The following is a 17,652-nucleotide window of genomic DNA, read 5'->3' on the forward strand; positions in this document are numbered from 1 at the left end:
AGTTCAGTGCTTCCTGCCAGGGCCCAGTGTGCAGGACAAGCCTCATGGGATGTTAGTTCTTCAAGTAAAGCAGAGAGAAATGTGCCTGGCTCAGATCTCTGTGCCCAAAGAAGTCCTGATAAAGGGTCCGTGACCTCACATGGCAAGGTCAGATCAAGTACTTCCTTATTAGACACTTGCTCTACCCTGGGAAGATGTCAGGAATGTCCAGACCAGTTGATAAGAAAGTGGGGTGAAAGTGGGGTGCTTCTGTTGTTGATCAAGCATGGCAGAAGCAGGGCCACCTAGAGGACAGTCGTGCTTTCCAAATTTCAAAAGGAAAATATTCTACGTAGAATATGGTGATAATCTATGATATAGGCAGAATCCCACTGTGGCTGCTTGAACAAAACCAAGTGTGCAATGTAGACAACCTGAAATAATTAGGTATGTTCTGTTTCACTAGTACTAACATTTCTAATAGCAGAAAACAGGAAAAGCAGAGAAATGCGTGGTCCCAGGTTACCTGGCCCTAGGCTGTCACATTCTACCAACACTTCACTGGCCTGCGTCTTCAGTGGGGGTACGATGATGGTGCGGGGGTTGCCGGTGCAGTGGTTCTCTAGGCCCCCCTTGGTGTCCAAGGTGTTGGTGCCGTTGTGCCCTGTGCGCTGCTGCACCGAGTAGGGGCTGGTGTTGCTGGAGGAGTCAGAGTAGGGAGAATCATGGACTGTGACACAGCTGATGACATTTTTTCTTTGCTTGGAGACTGTGCTGCAAAGTTAAAGGGAGAGGTTAGAACTGCAGGCTGGCTGTGAGGTAAGAGAGCATGTTCTAGGAAAAGCCCTTGGTTGGGCCCTAAACCAGAGTACATGGGAAGACAGGCAGAGCAGGCTGGACTGGGCCTGGGGCACACTGATGCTTCTGGAAGCTAATTCATGAGGCAATCAACAGTGGTCTAGGCTATCCCCATGTGGCAGAGTCAGTGAGCAGGGTGCCAACCCCTCCAACCACTAGAACGGAGTCTGAATGAAGCAGGCAGGTGGAGACCTGGAACTGGAGGGATGGCCGAGTTTGGGCTCTGGGCCTCTGAGAATCAACAGAGTGTAAGCAGGAAGGGAAGAGGTGTCCAGTGATTCAGGATGCTGTTGGAGGGACAGGGGGTGGATGATGGTCTGAAAATCTTATCATTCAGAAACACTGAGAAACAGAAATTAAGTTGAATTTGAGTGATTATGTTCAGGCCACCCAGGACCCCTGGGTGCTCATTTTTAGGGATGACCTGGCCTTCCTACAGAGTTCCCACCCCTGGGCCAAGGTCAGGAGACAGTACTGTCCTAAGCTCAAAGGACAAGCCTCCTGTGTGCTAATGCCACCAGGGAGTGGCTCCCAAACCCTGGCCTTCATTTCTATCTAGAATTTTACCTAGAAACAGGGAAGAACTAGCTTGGAATGGCTCTTGGCTAGCACTTGCTTTTCATAGAGCTTTACGTTCCTGTGGTTACTCTGGGAACCAGTTTGTGGCTTGGTAACAGGCTGTTGGGATGACAGATGTGGAACTTACGCTGTATTATGCAAGGCTTTAAAGATGGATGTTCACCTATTTATGTACACTGGTCATTTATTTTTAAGAAATAACAATTGCCTAGGCAAGATGGCCACTTTCCAGCTAATCTAATACAGGAAAAAGCTAGTATTTATAGACTCTGGTGGGGTTTCCAATGACCCTCCTACCCCAGGAATATTACCTAATGCCACAGACCCAGGCCAGGATGAGTTTTATTCCTTGAGGGAGAGTGGGGAAGCGGGCGCCTCCAAGAGCAGCTAGGCAGGCTAGTAGTAGCACTGTGGACCCCCAGAGGCTGGAGTGGCAGTCAGGGGGAAGCTCTCGGGGACCCAGCCCTGCTCCTGATAGCCAGCACCAGTGATGCGAGGGATGGACCATCACTGCAGTGGCCAGGCTCCCCATTCTTGCTGATTTAGGGCAGAAGACCCTAGCTGGCTCTGTGGGTCAGAACACGGGCCTCCAGCCAGATGTTTAACTTTAGTGTGTGCTGACGATAGGGCCTTGGGAACTGGTTGTCTACACAATGACAATACGAGCAATAACAGAACCAGTATCAGGGTGCTCTTGGGACGAGGTGAGAGAATAACACTGCACAGGACATGTGAAGGAGGGCATCGATAAAGTGACACCATCATTATAGAGGAGGAGCATCCCTAACCCCAAATCCCAGGGGCCCCCAAACCAAAACTTCCTGAGTTGTGACATGGTAGCATTAGTGAGACAATCCATGTCTGACCTGATATGGTAGGCTGTGGTCAAAAGCAGCTTACTAAGATGAACTGTGTAAAATTTCCTTCAGGAGATATGTACATGGGAAAATTTGAAATTCAAACATTTTTGGTTCAAAGCCTTTAAAAATAATTTAAATTTTATTGAGAATAGATTTTTTTCATATAATGTATTCTGGTCATGGTTCCTCCTCCCTCAAATTCTCCCAGAATTCTCTCTGCTTCAATCCACACCTTTTCTTTCCCTATCATTACACACATACACAAAAGCAGCACAAAAATCCCACAAAACATACAAAAAAATCAGAATAGGACAAAACAAGCAGAAAAGGAGACAGGCAAATGTAGATACTGACACCCCCATATCCACATCGAGAAATCCTACAAAAACAGTCAGATTTTTGAAATCCTCAAAAAACCACAATATATAAGCAAATGACTTGTAAAGTACATTTTAAAAAATGCCCAGACAAATCACTAGGAAACAAAACTTCAAAAATGCCACTGAGGTCATTTTGTGTTGGCCATCTGGTGCTGGGCAGGGGGCCTGCCCATACATGTGGTTTGTAGAGCAGTGGGATTCTTCCTTAGTGGTTATCACTTGAAAATAACTTCTGAGTTAGGGACAGGGCCTTGTGTCCACTACCCCTCTCAGTGCTGGGACCCCATCTAGCTTAGAACTGTGTAGGCCTTGATCCAAGCCTTATTGAAGACAGGATTCCACTACGTAGTCTAGAGAAGCCTCAAACTCAGAGATGCGCCTGCCTCTGCCTCCTGAGTGCTAGGATTAAAGCATGTGTTACCACACTTGGCATCAAGCCTTTTGGATAAAGGACATTCAACTTGTATATATTCTTATACAACACGAGAAAGCGGCTCTGCCCAGAACCCTACCAGTCACAACGAATTTTATGAGGGAAGGACTTACTGAAGAAGTTTCTTCTCTAGTCTGTGCTAAGCCAGAAGATTGATAGGAAAGAAAAAGACAAGTCATTAGTTTGGAATCTTGGAGATCTACAGTCAGTGCCACAGGGAATAGCTGCACAAAGAAATAGAAACACGCCTCTGTCCTCGAAGATAAAAAGCTCAGTGGGAGACTGTATAACAACATGACAAGTTAAACAGTAAAAGCTTTAAAATAACCAGCCAGAATAATGGATGTCACAAAGCCTTCCATGATGAACTGTCAAATGACTCTTCCAGATGACAATTGTTAAGAACCCAACAGAAGGCAAGGAATGAACTGGTCACATAGATTTACAGCTCTTCACATTAACTTAATTTTTAAAAATTGTCTTGTGTGTGTGTGTGTGTGTGTGTGTGTGTGCGCGCGCACGCGTGCGCACACACATGTGTGCAAGTGTCTGCAGAAGTCAGAGATGTCAGGATGCCCTGAACTGGAGTTACAGGCCATTCTGGGAACAGAACTTAGAGCCACTGAAGGGCATTCTGTGCTCTTAACTCTCCAGCCATCTCTCCAAACTCTTGAGTGAAGTTCTCATATGGATCCTATACATCACATAAAATAAGCCAGATATAAACTGTATGAGTCAACACATGAAGCGTGTGGACTAGGCAAACTCATACAAAAGGAAACAGGTTACAGATCCCAGAGGTCTGGGGAACAGGGCAGGCAGAGGAAAACATACAACTATTTAGTGGGTACAGAATGTTGGGTTGGAATGACAGAAAAGTTTTGGAGTAGATCACAGATAATGGTGGCAATTCGCGCCCCTGATGGTTAAATGGTGAAAGTGGCAAATTCCATGTTTTACCATAATGTTAAAAACTAATGTGGAATCTCCCTAGTGAACTGCACAAGGCAAACTGGTGAATTGTATAGTATATGAATTATTTCTAATTTTAAAAAGCCCATAGGTTCATCCACCATAAAAAGCTCCTATGATGTAGCCTAGAGCCCTGTGCAGCACTGCCTTAGCAGACCTCAGGGGCTACAAGTAACTGTGGTTTGTCCCTAGAGTTAGAGAGTGAGTCTCCAGGGAAAAGTCCCGGAACCTGGGGCAGGAGAAGCAATGGAGATGTGGGGGCCAGAGTGAAAGCTGGGACATGAGGAGGACCTGCTGTTCTTTTCTGAGGTGGGAGTAGACACTGGTCTCTGAGCTGAACGGTTTGCTGTCCTGTTGTTGGGGGTTCCCCTCCCAGCTCACCTGCATAGGTGAAAGTGCTTCCGGGACTAGGGGTGGGGCTGGCAGTCCCAAGGGGACACAGAGGGTTGCTACTCTGTTGCACTCAGACTTCTGTCACTGCTAGTACTTGATTAATAGCCCAAGCGCTGTGGCTCCTTTCACAGTTTACTGACATGGGGATATGTTCTGCTGCAGGGGAATGTTCTGTAGCTGCAAATAGTATTCTAGCACTGGCTCTGCTGTCCCTTTCCAGGTGGGACCCTGGAGAACCACAGCCCTATACCATCCATCCAGCTCTGACCAACTCTGAAATTACGAGGGGAAGTGGGAGAGATTATCTGCAGTATGAAAGGGCCCATTTTGAATATCGCCCAGAGATTTATTATGAAAGACATTCAAGATAATCCGGTCTCCTGTTCATGTTCAGTGAGAGGAACTTACACATACACTGGGCCCTGGACATTTCCTGCTGAGCCTCCCTCCCTAGGCCATTGGTCACTTAGAGAGTGAGCAAGCAAAGCAACACACACAGTACTGACTTTGACCAACTGTAGTCTGACCTCTGACACAATTCAAACTGCGCCCACTGGAATCTGTAACTCTTATTTGCAAAGTGGGAAGAAGCTCAGTTTAATGCGGATCAAATTTCCTAGCTGCTGGAACTTTCTGAAGGCATAATACACTACCTCACGGACTAGCACACTGCCACTGAAGAGAGGCTTTCTGCAGAGTCCTGTGGGAGCTGGGAGCTTAGCTTGGAGTGAGTGCTACATGTCAGTGTCTTGTTATCTGTGAGGGAGGTGGGGAGAGAAAAGCTCCCCAAACTCTTCACGAGGCTCATCCCTTTTTCTGTAGCTGGCAAGTCCCATGACTAACAAGCAAAAATCACATGGCAGCCTAACATTGTATCCTTTTGGATTTTTATCTGACAGGTTTGGGAAAGATGAATTAGTTTGATAGCTCTGTTTCTATTCTTGTCTATTGCTAGAAGTAACTGTGCTCTAGGTAAATATACTATCCAGATCAGAGAACAATGGGGAGCTGCTGAATGGCTCACTTAAAACACCCAGCACACATTTGAGATTGACACTGATAGTTCTTCAGGCTCATACATGTCAATACTACAGGGACTCATTCCACCATTGTCTCTAATTATTATTGACAGTTTATCAATCCTATTCTGAGCTGCTTAATAGGAGAGAGAGAGAGAGAGAGAGAGAGAGAGAGAGAGAGAGAGAGAGAGAGAGAGAGAGCGCGAGCTAGGAGTAGAATGATAAGTATTTACTCAAATGGCCTTGATAGACACTGCTTCTGAACAAGAAGCAAAGCGAGAGCTCGTGACTCCATTGTGTTGTCATGGCAATAGATGATTCTCATCATTTTGAAGTGATGAGGGGAAATAAGGAGCTAGGAAGTATAGAAATGAGCCGCAGAGGAGGAACAACTGGCAGAGGAGCAGGTGCAAGCCTCTGACCCCATCCACCCCTGTAGGATCCCGTCTGCAATGGAGTTCTGATTTCTATTTGCTAATCTCAGTCAATTTCATCCTTCAAGATCAAGGTCAAAACTCATCTCCTCCAATAAACTTTCCGTGACTCCTTTGTCTCCACTGACTTCAGAGAAAATACCACATGTGAAAGCAAAAATCAAAACCCTACTCTTCATTCCAACATTGATGGCACACACTGGACACGTATCTAATATGTACCATTCAAAGTGCCGTATTTGTTATTTCCTTCAGTCCTCAGAACAAGGCTACTCGGTAAGAAATGATTACTTTCCTCTTATAGACAATGACTACAGATAAGGAGGGCTTCCGTCCTTTGCTTGCCCTAGGTCAAAGCATCTGCAGTCTTAATCACTACGCTGCGTAGGCCTCTGCACCCCAGAGAGGTTCCTAGCAAACACTGCAATAGTAAAATGAGGCAAACTCTCCCTCTGGAGTCTCCAGGGCCCATTTGTTAAGAGTGGCTTCTTTTTCCCAGCACGGGATGGTTTCCTCCCAGTTTCCCAGCTGAAGGAAATAAGACATGAGGGTTCAGCTAACCTTATTGCTTTGTCCCCATGACCGGAAATACCAGTGGATTACTTTAAGCCTGCTCCTATGAGAAGGATAAGAAGCAGAGCTTGAAGACCACAGTTCTCCTTTTGATGCTATATAGCTTTTAATTTAGCTATTAGAAGAGAAAAGATATCTTAGATTTGTTTGTTTCCTGTTCATGTATGTGTGTTTATGTGTATGCCTAGGCATGAAGGTCAGAGGTCAACCTTAGGTGTCATGCCTCAGGAGATGGCCATCTTCTTTTTTGAGACAAGGTGTCTCTCTGGTCTGGAGCTTGCCAAGTAGGCTAAGCTAGGTTAGTCAGCCACTGTGTCTCAGGGAATCTGCCTGTCTTTGGAATCCAGGGCTGGAATTGCAAGCATGCACTCCCATGCTCAATTTTTTCTTGTGGGTTCCAGGGTTCATATTCAGGTCCTTATGCATGCATGGTGAGCACTTTCACAACTAAGCTATCTTCCATTCTCCACAACTTCATTTTAATATGGTTCATATATTTCATTCAAATGATAACTGCTTATTTGCACCTGTATGTATACACTCACATGTGTGTCAACATTAAGGCCAGCCTTCACATGACTGCTTTGTAGGACATCAGGAATGGGCCTGGAAGAAGGCGCCAGGTTTCCCTCCCCATTCCTCAGTTATCTCTTCCTGAACCAGCTGGCTTGGGTTGCCGGAACATTAAGCCCATGCATTGAGCACTGTAAGCAGATCCAACCCCTCTCTGGTGCCCACAGCTCCACCTATGGAGAGTGAGGACCAACAGGAGCTTGCCATACATCAGAGTGGCTGTGGGACACCAGAGCATCAGGATAAGCTGCTGGGGACAGACAGGTTGCAGTGTTGCCTTTTCCAGATGCAGTCTTAGAGCCTCTCCGCTCCATCCCTGACCTGTTTAAATGGATGCACGTGATGAAGACACAGTGAGGACGGCTGTGTACAGACTTCCACTGCTGGGGTGACTCACAAAACTGAAACAGTTTTCAACCTAGGCATGTGTTATAGCTTAAAACAAGCGTCCCTTACATGGCACCGCGAGTCTGGTTTGTCTGTTCCCTCCCTCTCATTGGTAGTCACTGGCCCAGGAGTGTGTTCTGATGCTGGTTGTATTCTTAACCAGTATAGGAGGGCAGTGAGTTTACACTGTTGTGTCAATGTAAAGAAATTCCAATCTGGGTTGACTTTTTTGCTCAGGTAATAATAAATGGTTGCTCATTTTTCAGGCAGAAGTCATTTGAACAATAGTTTGTAAGTTTCTGACCATGACTATCTGGAACTTACCACTTTTTAAATTTAGTATAAAGAAACAAAATATCTTGTGTCAATTCTTTTTTGGGGTGAGAACTAAATCTGGAGCCTCATGCATTCTGGATAAGCAACTGAACTACAGCCCTAGTCTTGCATTTAAAGATATATGTGAACATTTGAAGAGTTGACTCAGGAAATTGCTTTCTTATCTAAAACCTCCTGTGATATTTATGAACCATTTTCTTAAGAGTTGGCACTATTGGAAACATGAGGTAAACAGCTCTCACGAAGCTACTGTGCTGTAGTGTGGGATGTAAAAGCACCCAACTTCTCTACAGAGATGGACATCCAATGAGTCAGTGATGGGCACGGGAATGGTGGGCCCTGGAGAAGAGTCCTGTGCTAATCAGCTGAATGAATCACTTTGATCACACACTTAAGTGTTTTTTCTTCATGACTGGTGTTTGCACCTCTAAGCTGAAAGCGCTAAGCCTTAGCTTCTCTAAGACCCTGTCTGCATAAGGTGAGGAAGGTATGAGGATTTGGGTAAACAGACACATCTCTGTAAACACTCATCAACAAGATTCCATGTAAAGAAGACACAGAGACAATCAAATGCTTCCTTCATCAAAAACACTTAAAATAAGGCCGGTTCTACTTAATTCTGGGAAATATAGGAGACAGTATGCTTACTGTTTAGCTTTTCTGTTTTTATGCCTAGCCTCTGGCCATGATTAGAAGAGTCCCCTAGTCTATTAGTGAACCACTGAAATAGAGAAAACATATTTATTAAAATGTTATGCAACAATGGCAAGTTTTAAATGTCTGCCCATCTCCTGAGACCTCCACAGCACTCTAGAGCACCTGGTACCCATGCTTTCAACTTCTCATGGCCCTGTCACAGTTCCCTGAACATACTGGATGCCATCATGGGACTGGTTACAGAAGGTGAAGGAGAGACTTAACTCTATAGTTATTGACTAAAGAGAAATCAGTTATTTTGTCAATAATATTATCATTTCATCAATGGTGTAGCACTTCCGGAATGAATCCCAATCCCCTTCCTTTAGTCTTTATTAATCTGACTTCATCACTTGGCTCTCTGGGACCTTAGTTTCCTTACTTATTGAATGGAAACAGAAGAGACAAGCAAACTGCAGTAAACTGTGCAGGTCTTCTGTGATTCCTTTCAGTCCATCCTGCCCCATGTCTTTACATGCTGTGGAATTCTGCTTGGCCATTTGCTTCAGCAACTAACTGCCCATATTTGTGGTCAAGATCTTCCCTTGAAATTCTTTTAACAATTCTAGGCAATGTCATCTGGTCTTGGAGATTGACTGACATTGTTAATAAGGCCTAAAAATGTGGTTTATCATTTATCCTATGTTGATGCTAAAAGACCTCCCATGGTCAGGCTGTTACCCTGTGAGTGTCCTTGACCCTTGACTCTTTAGCTGTTGTGCTGAGGCTGAGCCACACTAGGCAAAAAAACCAGCATTTGAGGACCACGCTGGGCACTACAAATGGTAGATTTGGGGTAAGTAGCGAGTAGAGAATTCAGACAGAACAATCAAGATGCTCCCTTCCCAGGAGAAATGTGGTTTGGTGACAGGAATGACCAGAGTTAGGGACTAATGGTTTGAATGAGATGTCCCTAGTAAGTCTTGAGCATACGAACACTTAATGCCCAGTAGGTTGTTTGTAGAGAATAAGGTGGTGAAACTTAATGGAGGAAGTATGTCGCTGGAGGAAGGCTTTGAGCTTTCAGAGAACTCGTATGGTTTTGAGTTAGTGCTTGTCTTCCCTTGTGGTTTGAGATGTAGACTTTCAGCTGTTCATGTTGCTTACTAATTAGCTCTGCCACCTGGACTCTAACCTTCTAGAACCATAAGTCCCAAGTACACTCTTTTGCAAGTTGCCTTGGCCATGGAATTTTATCATAGTAGAAAAGTAACTGAAAAAAAAAAAAGGAAGAAAAGTAACTGATACAGGGACAGAATGTCTCCATTGCTCTAACAGAAAGAGGGGGACCAGAGATCCTGTCCAGTTCTGGAGCCCTCAGTCAAGGGCTTTCTTGTTTAGGTGCAAATAGACCTTGTTTTCTAGGCCTGATGCTTTTCTTTGAGCTTCTTAGAGCGTTCTGACAAATCCCTCACCCCCAGCTAAGGGGAAATGCCTCAAAAAACATTCCCATGCCCAAACCCATTTCCTCCAACATTCTTCACTTTCTTGGATAAGCTTTGCTACTGGGACACTTCCCTGTTTGCTCCCCTTTGACACTCTGCCACATCAGTTACCTCACTTAAATCTGCAACTCTCTCCTAACTCCCCTGAGACCTTGCTAGCTTCTCTGGAGGAGATGCTCCGCTTCCTGTCAGAGCAATTTGTACGTGTCTTGTCACACTTATTAACTGCAAGCCTCAAGAAGAGAAAGACTGCCTCCTTATTTGTATACTACTTGAAGTTACAGACATTCTGTCTTACAACGGTGGTGGGACAGTAAATAGTCACTGTGTTAAATTTCACGGTAATTGCAATTTCCAGGAACAAGTAATCAAAAGTTCCTTTACTTTAGTTGTTAAATACAGTCACAGCTATGTGATACAATTACACAGTGTTTCTCTAGAAGAGTTACTGGCTTCGGGCAGACCTTCCTATGTTCTTGGGCACTGACCTATTTTCTAAGGCAACAATCACACACCACTGCAGTAAATCCAGCACCGCACCTTCCTCTGCACGCCTGGCACCACCATGGGTAGCTGAGGCCTCTGCGGTTGCTCTGAGGCTCCAGTCCGCAGCAGAGTCCCTATAATTCCTACTGTATCGTGCATGCCCTGTGTTCAGTTTATGGTTCCTCCCATGTCACCTCCCCCCCCCCCCCACCTCTTAGGCTGCCGTCCACCTTTACTCTGAGCCTGAGTCATTTTCATCGAAGTTCTCACAGCTGCCATACATTTCACTTAGTTTCCTCAGTTTCCTCCCAGGGAAGCAGTTCCATGTTCCACTTCCTTCCGCTTTCAGCCCTATGGGCTCCCTGCAGAGACTGCACTACTCGTCATCCTGTGCCCTATCCTCTATGCAAGTCTCTCCAGAGCACTCAGTTCAGAACTGCTGTCGATTCAGATCTCAGACGTCAAAAGTGACCTTGCAATCTAGTTGACAGCTAGGCCTTTGAATTGCTTTTGCATTTCTCCAGCTGTGCTCAAGACTGCTCAGCTTTTCTTATGTCAGCTATAAATATATGCACAGGCTTCCCCAAGCCAGGGGCCAGTCTGGGGTAGGGAGAATCTTCCTCTCTGGAAGGAGACCAAGTCCTCAGGATTCTCAGGTTTGTATAGATGGAACACTAGATCAATTTGGGAGCTATAGTCACAAAGCAAAGGGAGGCCAGTCTTGGAACGAGCAGAAGGCATGTAAAGTAATACTAGGGTATAGAAAACGCATGCCTGGTCTCACCAACCCTCTGTCACTGCAGATACCTAGCAAATGGCAGAAACAGAAGCACAACAGTGTGATATCAAATTACATGGACAACCACACTGAGCCACTCAACAGGAAAATGCTAGTCCTGTTAGTGAGAGCTCAGACCACTAAACTTCACCTGGAAGGCAGAAGGGCTGCATGCTGTAGGAACCACTAGGGTGAAACTGCACTTTAGCCGAACATTTAGTTATGACTGCAAGCATGAAAATTTATTATCTCATCAAAAACATTTGTGATTGAATACAGCAAATACAGAGGCGAATGCCAGCAGCAAACCACTGAACTGAGAATAGGACCCCCGTTGAAGGAATCAGAGAAAGAACTGGAAGAGCTTGAAGGGGCTCGTGACCCCTTATGAACAACAATGCCAACCAACCAGAGCTTCCAGGGACTAAGCCACTACCTAAAGACTATACATGGACTGACCCTGGACTCTGACCTCATAGGTAGCAATGAATATCCTAGTAAGAGCACCAGTGGAAGGGGAAGCCCTGGGTCCTGCTAAGACTGAACCCCCAGTGAACTAGACTGTTGGGGGGAGGGCGGCAATGGGGAGAGGGTGGGGAGGGGAACATATAGAAGGGGAGGGGGAGGGATTAGGGGGATGTTTGCCCGGAAACCAATAAAGGGAATAACATTCGAAATGTAAATAAGAAATACTCAAGTTAATAAAAAAAAATGGTACAAAAAAAAACATTTGTGATTAATAATTAACAGCATTATATCTAATCAGGAACCAACAATTTGGGCCTAATTATGAACAAGGAACTCTGCACCCAGTTGTAGGAGACACGGTGACTGGAAGCTCTGGCTTGGGGAGGCAGACCCCTTTCCCTGGCTTCACTCCTAATGCAAAGGTACTGGTGAGTATGGTTGTGACATTGGATTCTGTGAGGGAGGCCTAACGTCCTAGGGGCACAGAAGGATAGTGCACATCTGTCTGGGCCACCTGAGCTGGAGTCTGGTTGCAAAGTGTAGAAAAGAGGCTCTGATGCCAGAGTTAGCACTCTTGCAAAAACAATAAATATTTCTTCGCTCCCACCAGGAAGCACACACAGAGTAAAATGAATTATTGCCACTTTGGAATAAACAGTAGTGCTCTCTGGGTGTAGAGCCAACTGGTGGCAGTTTGAAGGATTGGGTTAATCAGACATAGGGAAATTTCTACTAACTGGGCAATTACGTCAAATTCTGAGTGAGCCCGGGCAGTGTTAGAGACCCTGACCAGCTGGAGTCAGTTCAGCAGCCGGAGGCTCACGCTCACAAGTGTTAAACTAAACTGGGACTGGGAGCCCAGCTTTCACAGTCTCATATTCCCAAATGTCTAGGGACTGTAGCTATTTTTTAAGGCTAAACTTGCTCAAAGTTATTTTGGTTTTGAACAAGTATGGCAAAACTATTTGCCACTCTCATGAAATAGGTTTAAGATCGAGAATGTGGGAAATGAAACCTGCTCTTTCCTGAGAGCTGAAGTGCATGTCTCACCTGGTGGGGGCGTGCTTCTGTTCCTCCTCCTCATCTGTGTCGCTGCTGATGGTGATGACACTGACTGTGGGGCTCGGGGTGTCGGGGATGACAATGGTCTGCCGCTGTCGGTCCCGGGTGGTGCTGGAGGCCCCGTCACCCCACCCACAGGTGAGTGAGGTGCTGCAAGCTGGGCTGCTGTGTACCATTGCACACCTCGGGGGAGTGTTCTCCTTGACACGCTTGGATCGCTGAGGGGAGCTGATAGCCTGGGAAGAGGTCACTTCACAGGTGGAGACATTTCTGTAATGACAAAATGACACCTAATTACAAGGAAGGTCTGTCTGGTCTTGCGCCTCCATCCAAGGGGCCCAACGTTAAAAAAGCACCAATGTCACCACATCTCCACAGGAAAAGAACCATGCCCATGCCAGTTGACCTCCCTCTGTGACAAAAGTATAGTGCCTCTAGAGGCCTTCATTCAGGACTTGAGGTTAGGACCTCAGCTGGGTCAGCTAGGCCTTCTCTGGGCTCTTGCTTTGGGTCCATATGCTTGTTTTTGAGAGCCAGTCTTCTAGGGACAGCTGTCAGATCCAACTCCATAAGACACTTGTGAGAGTTTCTAGAACCAATGGACATAATTTCAGTGTGTGTGTGTGTGTGTGTGTGTGTGTGTGTGTGTGTGTGTGTGTATGCGCACATGCGTATGTGCACCCTCATGCATCCTAGGTCTTCCTCAGGTTCATCTAGTTGTTTGAGAGGAGACTTTCCTGGTTGCCCAAGTCCCCCAGGATCTGCTGGTGTCTGATGCCAGCACTCGAACTACAGGTGTGTAGTGTTGTGCCAGCTCTCACACAGGTTCTCATGACTAAGCTCAGGCCTCTATGCCTGTGTAGAAAGCATCACACGTGAGTGATCGCCACAGCTCCCTGGTTAGCTTTCCCTTCTTTCTCTTCTGGAAGGGCAATAGCTAAGTCAGATTTGGGAATGTACAATGGAAAACAAAACAAAGAAAAGCAAAACTCTTTTTGGCTCTTGACCTGAGCTTCAGGGGAGACTTATCAATTAATCTGTAGTGCAATACAAAATTGGACAAATGCAAGAGGAAGAAGGTACACTTAAAGAAGGATTTTTAAAAATATGGAAAAGCGGGCTGGAGAGATGGCTCAGTGGTTAAGGGCGCTGACTGCTCTTCCAGGGGTCCTGAGTTCAATTCCCAGCAACCACATGGTGGCTCACAACCATCTGTGATGGGATCTGGTGCCCTCTTCTGGTGTGTCTGAAGACAGTTATAGTGTACTTACATATAATAAATAAACCTTAAAAAAATATGGAAAAGCCAAATCTGACTATTGTATCACACATAGTTTAACTCTTCTAAAATTATCTATTAGTTTTAGATTTAGTCATTATTTCACATGCATGGGTGTTCTGTCTGCATGTATGTGCACCCTGGTGCCCTAGGTTAGGAAGAAGGCATCAGACCCCCTGGGACCAGAGTTACAGATGATTGAGTTACCATGAGGGTTCTGGGAATCAAACCTGGGTCCTCTTGAAGAGTAGTCAGTGCTCCTAACCAGCGAGCCATCTCTCCAGCTCACCAAAAGAAACATTTTAATTTGATTTGATTGACCTGAAACTTTATATTAAGTCCTGGTAACTTTAGGGAACAATTACCTTCTTTTCTTCCTATCAAAAACCCTGTGCTGATCCTGCTAGTTCCGTGCAATAAAGAGCAAAGTAGGAGAGAAGAAACCTTTAGCTCTGCTATGTCCTTACAGAGCCTAGCACTTCTTAAGTAAAGAGGTGGAAGTAAGAGAACTCAGTAACTCAGTAAAGTGAACTTGATTTTGTTCACAGCTACTGCCTTGGTAAACTCCTCTGGAGCTGGTAGGAAGATTTTTCCAGTAAGATCATTCCCTTTTGTATCGGTTACGTTGTGTTACAATGTTTACAGTTCTAACACTACAATATGGCCACTTGTCACGTTAAAGAAAAAACATCTCCTGCATTACTAGACAGGGAAAGCCTTGTGTACTTTCTCACAGTTTTGGTGGAGACTGGTCTTAAAAAGAAACAAATGTATCATACGTGGTGGTGCAGGCTTTTAACCCAGCACTCAGGAGGCAGGTGGTTATATGTGAATTTGAAGCCAGTACTCTTCTAAATAGTGAGTTTCAGGCCATGTAGGGCTACAAAGTGAGACCCTATCTCAAAAACAATAATGAAAACAGAAAGAAGTAAAGTGATGATTTGCACTGTGACTCTATGGATTTTGCCCTGCACACACAGTGTGTCCGCTTGAAACAGCTGGGGGGTGAGAAGACAGGTAGGGAGTCACTGAAGAGGTAGCAGGACCAAGCGTCCTGACAACCTGCTCTGCATGGTGGCTGAAAGCACACTAGCTCAGCTCTGTCTGATGAGCATTCTAGACACCTGGCTGAGCCTGATGGCACTAAACAAAGGCAGTGCTTCTGCTGTCTCTCAATGACAGTGGGATGCAACACAGGGCTGCCACACAAAAGCATTCTGGGAAGCTGCCACTGATGTGGCAGAACTTCCTTGTTTTATCAGAAATACCCCAATAAGGAAGTATGAAGAAGGATGCCAACTTGTGGGGAGTTGGCTCCTGAATTAATTTTTGAATAAGAATGAAAGAAGGAGCTGGAGAGATGGCTCAGTGGTTAGGAACACTGACTGCTCTTCCAGAGGTCCTTAGTTCAAATCCCAGCAACCACACAGTGGCTCACAACCATCTGTAATGGGATCTGATGCCCTCTTCTGGTGTGTATGAAGATAGCAAACAGTATACTCACATTAAAACAAATAAATCTTTAAAGAAAAAGAATGAAAGGCGGCAGACCTAATTTCTAGCACTCGGAACACTTGGAAGAAGAAAAGGATCGCTAGTGTGATGGGAAAAGCCTGTGTCCATCCGCCTGGCTGTGGGCATGTCTGTGGTTGCTAACTGACTTGAGAGGGCCATGGGTGAATAAGAGGTAGACAGCTAAGCATGAGCTTGGGAACAAGCAGTGGTGCCATGGTCTCTGCTTCAGTGTCTGCCTTGGATTCCCTGGATAATGGACTATAACCTCTAAGATGAAATAAACTCTTTCCTTCCCATGTTGCTTTTGGCTAGTCTTTTGACTAGCTATAGGTTGTGGGTTTTACTCGTTATTTAGAGTGGAAACCTAGAAACCTTTTTTAAAAAGTCAGATTTACAAATCCAAGAGCACATCAAAACAATCATCCATCATGATCAAGTAGGCTTCATCCAGGTATGCAGGGATAGTTTAATATACAGAAAACCATCAACGTAATCCACTAAATAAACAAACTGAAAGAAAAAAACACATGATCATTTCATTAGATGCTGAGAAAGCATTTGACAAAATTCAACACCTCTTTATGATAAAAGTCCTGGAAAGAATAGGAATTCAAGACCCATACCTAAACATAGTAAAAGCCATATACAGCAAACCAGTAGCTAACATTAAACTAAATGGAGAGAAACTTGAAGCAATCCCACTAAAATCAGGGACTAGACAAGGCTGCCCACTCTCTCCCTACTTATTCAATATAGTACTTGAGTCCTAGCCAGAGCAATCAGACAACAAAAGGAGATCAAAGGGATACAGATTGGAAAAGAAGAAGTCAAAATATCACTATTTGCAGATGATATGATAGTATATTTAAGTGATCCCAAATGTTCCACCAGAGAACTACTAAACCTGATAAATACCTTCAGCAAAGTGGCTGGGTATAAAATTAACTCAAACAAATCAGTAGCCTTCCTCTACACAAAAGAGAAACAAGCTGAGAAAGAAATTAGGGAAACAACACCCTTCATAATAGTCCCAAATAATATAAAATACCTTGGTGTGACTTTAACCAAGCAAGTGAAAGATCTGTATGATAAGAACTTCAAGCCTCTGAAGAAAGAAATTGAAGAAGACCTCAGAAGATGGAAAGATCTCCCATGCTCATGGATTGGCAGGATTAATATAGTAAAAATGGCCATTTTACCAAAAAACGATCTACAGATTCAATGCAATCACCATTCCAATCCAATTCTTCAGAGAGTTAGGCAGAACAATTTGCAAATTCATCTGGAATAACAAAAAACCCAGGATAGCTAAAACTATCCTCAACAATAAAAGGACTTCCAGGAGAATCACTATCCCTGAACTCAAGCAGTATTACAGAGCAATAGTGATAAAAACTGCATGGTATTGGTACAGAGACAGACAGATAGACCAGTGGAATAGAATTGAAGACCCAGCAATGAACCCACACACCTATGGTCACTTGATTTTTGACAAAGGAGCCAAAACCATCCAATGGAAAAAAGATAGGATTTTCAGCAAATGGTGCTGGTTAAACTGGAGGTCAGCATGTAGAAGAATGCAGATCGATCCATGCTTATCACCCTATACAAAGCTTAAGTCCAAGTGGATCAAGGACCTCCACATCAAACCAGATACACTCAAACTAATAGAAGAAAAAGTGGGGAAGAATCTTGAACACATGGGCACTGGAGAAAATTTCCTGAACAAAACACCAAAGGCTCTAAGATCAAGAATCGAAAATGGGATCTCGTAAAATTGCAAAGCTTCTGTAAGGCAAAGGACACTGTGGTTAGGACAAAACGGCAACCAATAGATTAGAAAAAGATCTTTACCAATCCTACAAGTGATAGAGGGCTTATATCCAAAATATACAAAGAACTCAAGAAGTTAGACTGCAGAGAGACAAATAACCCTATTAAAAATGGGGTTCAGAGCTAAACAAAGAATTCACAGCTGAGGAATGCCGAATGGCTGAGAAAGACCTAAAGAAATGTTTGACATCTTTAGTCATAAGGGAAATGCAAATCAAAACAACCCTGAGATTTCACCTCACACCAGTGAGAATGGCTAAGATCAAAAACTCAGGTGACAGCAAATGCTGGTGAGGATGTGGAGAAAGAGGAAC

At 44.6% G+C, this 17,652-nt stretch overlaps 1 protein-coding gene across 11 annotated transcripts in view; it reads right to left on the reverse strand.

Moving 5' to 3' along the window:
- Positions 1 to 17,652, reverse strand: part of Hipk2 (homeodomain interacting protein kinase 2) — a 189,803-nt gene that overhangs the window by 15,398 nt on the left and 156,753 nt on the right. For 8 of the 11 annotated variants that reach the window (NM_001429188.1, NM_001108622.2, NM_001429187.1 and 5 more), the window contains 2 exon segments: positions 506 to 753; positions 12,700 to 12,981. In NM_001429188.1, coding sequence (NP_001416117.1) covers positions 506 to 753; positions 12,700 to 12,981 — 530 coding nt within the window. 11 annotated transcript variants of the gene reach the window in all.

The sequence above is a fragment of the Rattus norvegicus genome, chromosome 4 (genome assembly GCF_021556685.1).
Source record: "Rattus norvegicus strain SHRSP/BbbUtx chromosome 4, alternate assembly SHRSP_T2T, whole genome shotgun sequence".
In the NCBI taxonomy this organism is placed as follows: domain Eukaryota; kingdom Metazoa; phylum Chordata; class Mammalia; order Rodentia; family Muridae; genus Rattus; species Rattus norvegicus.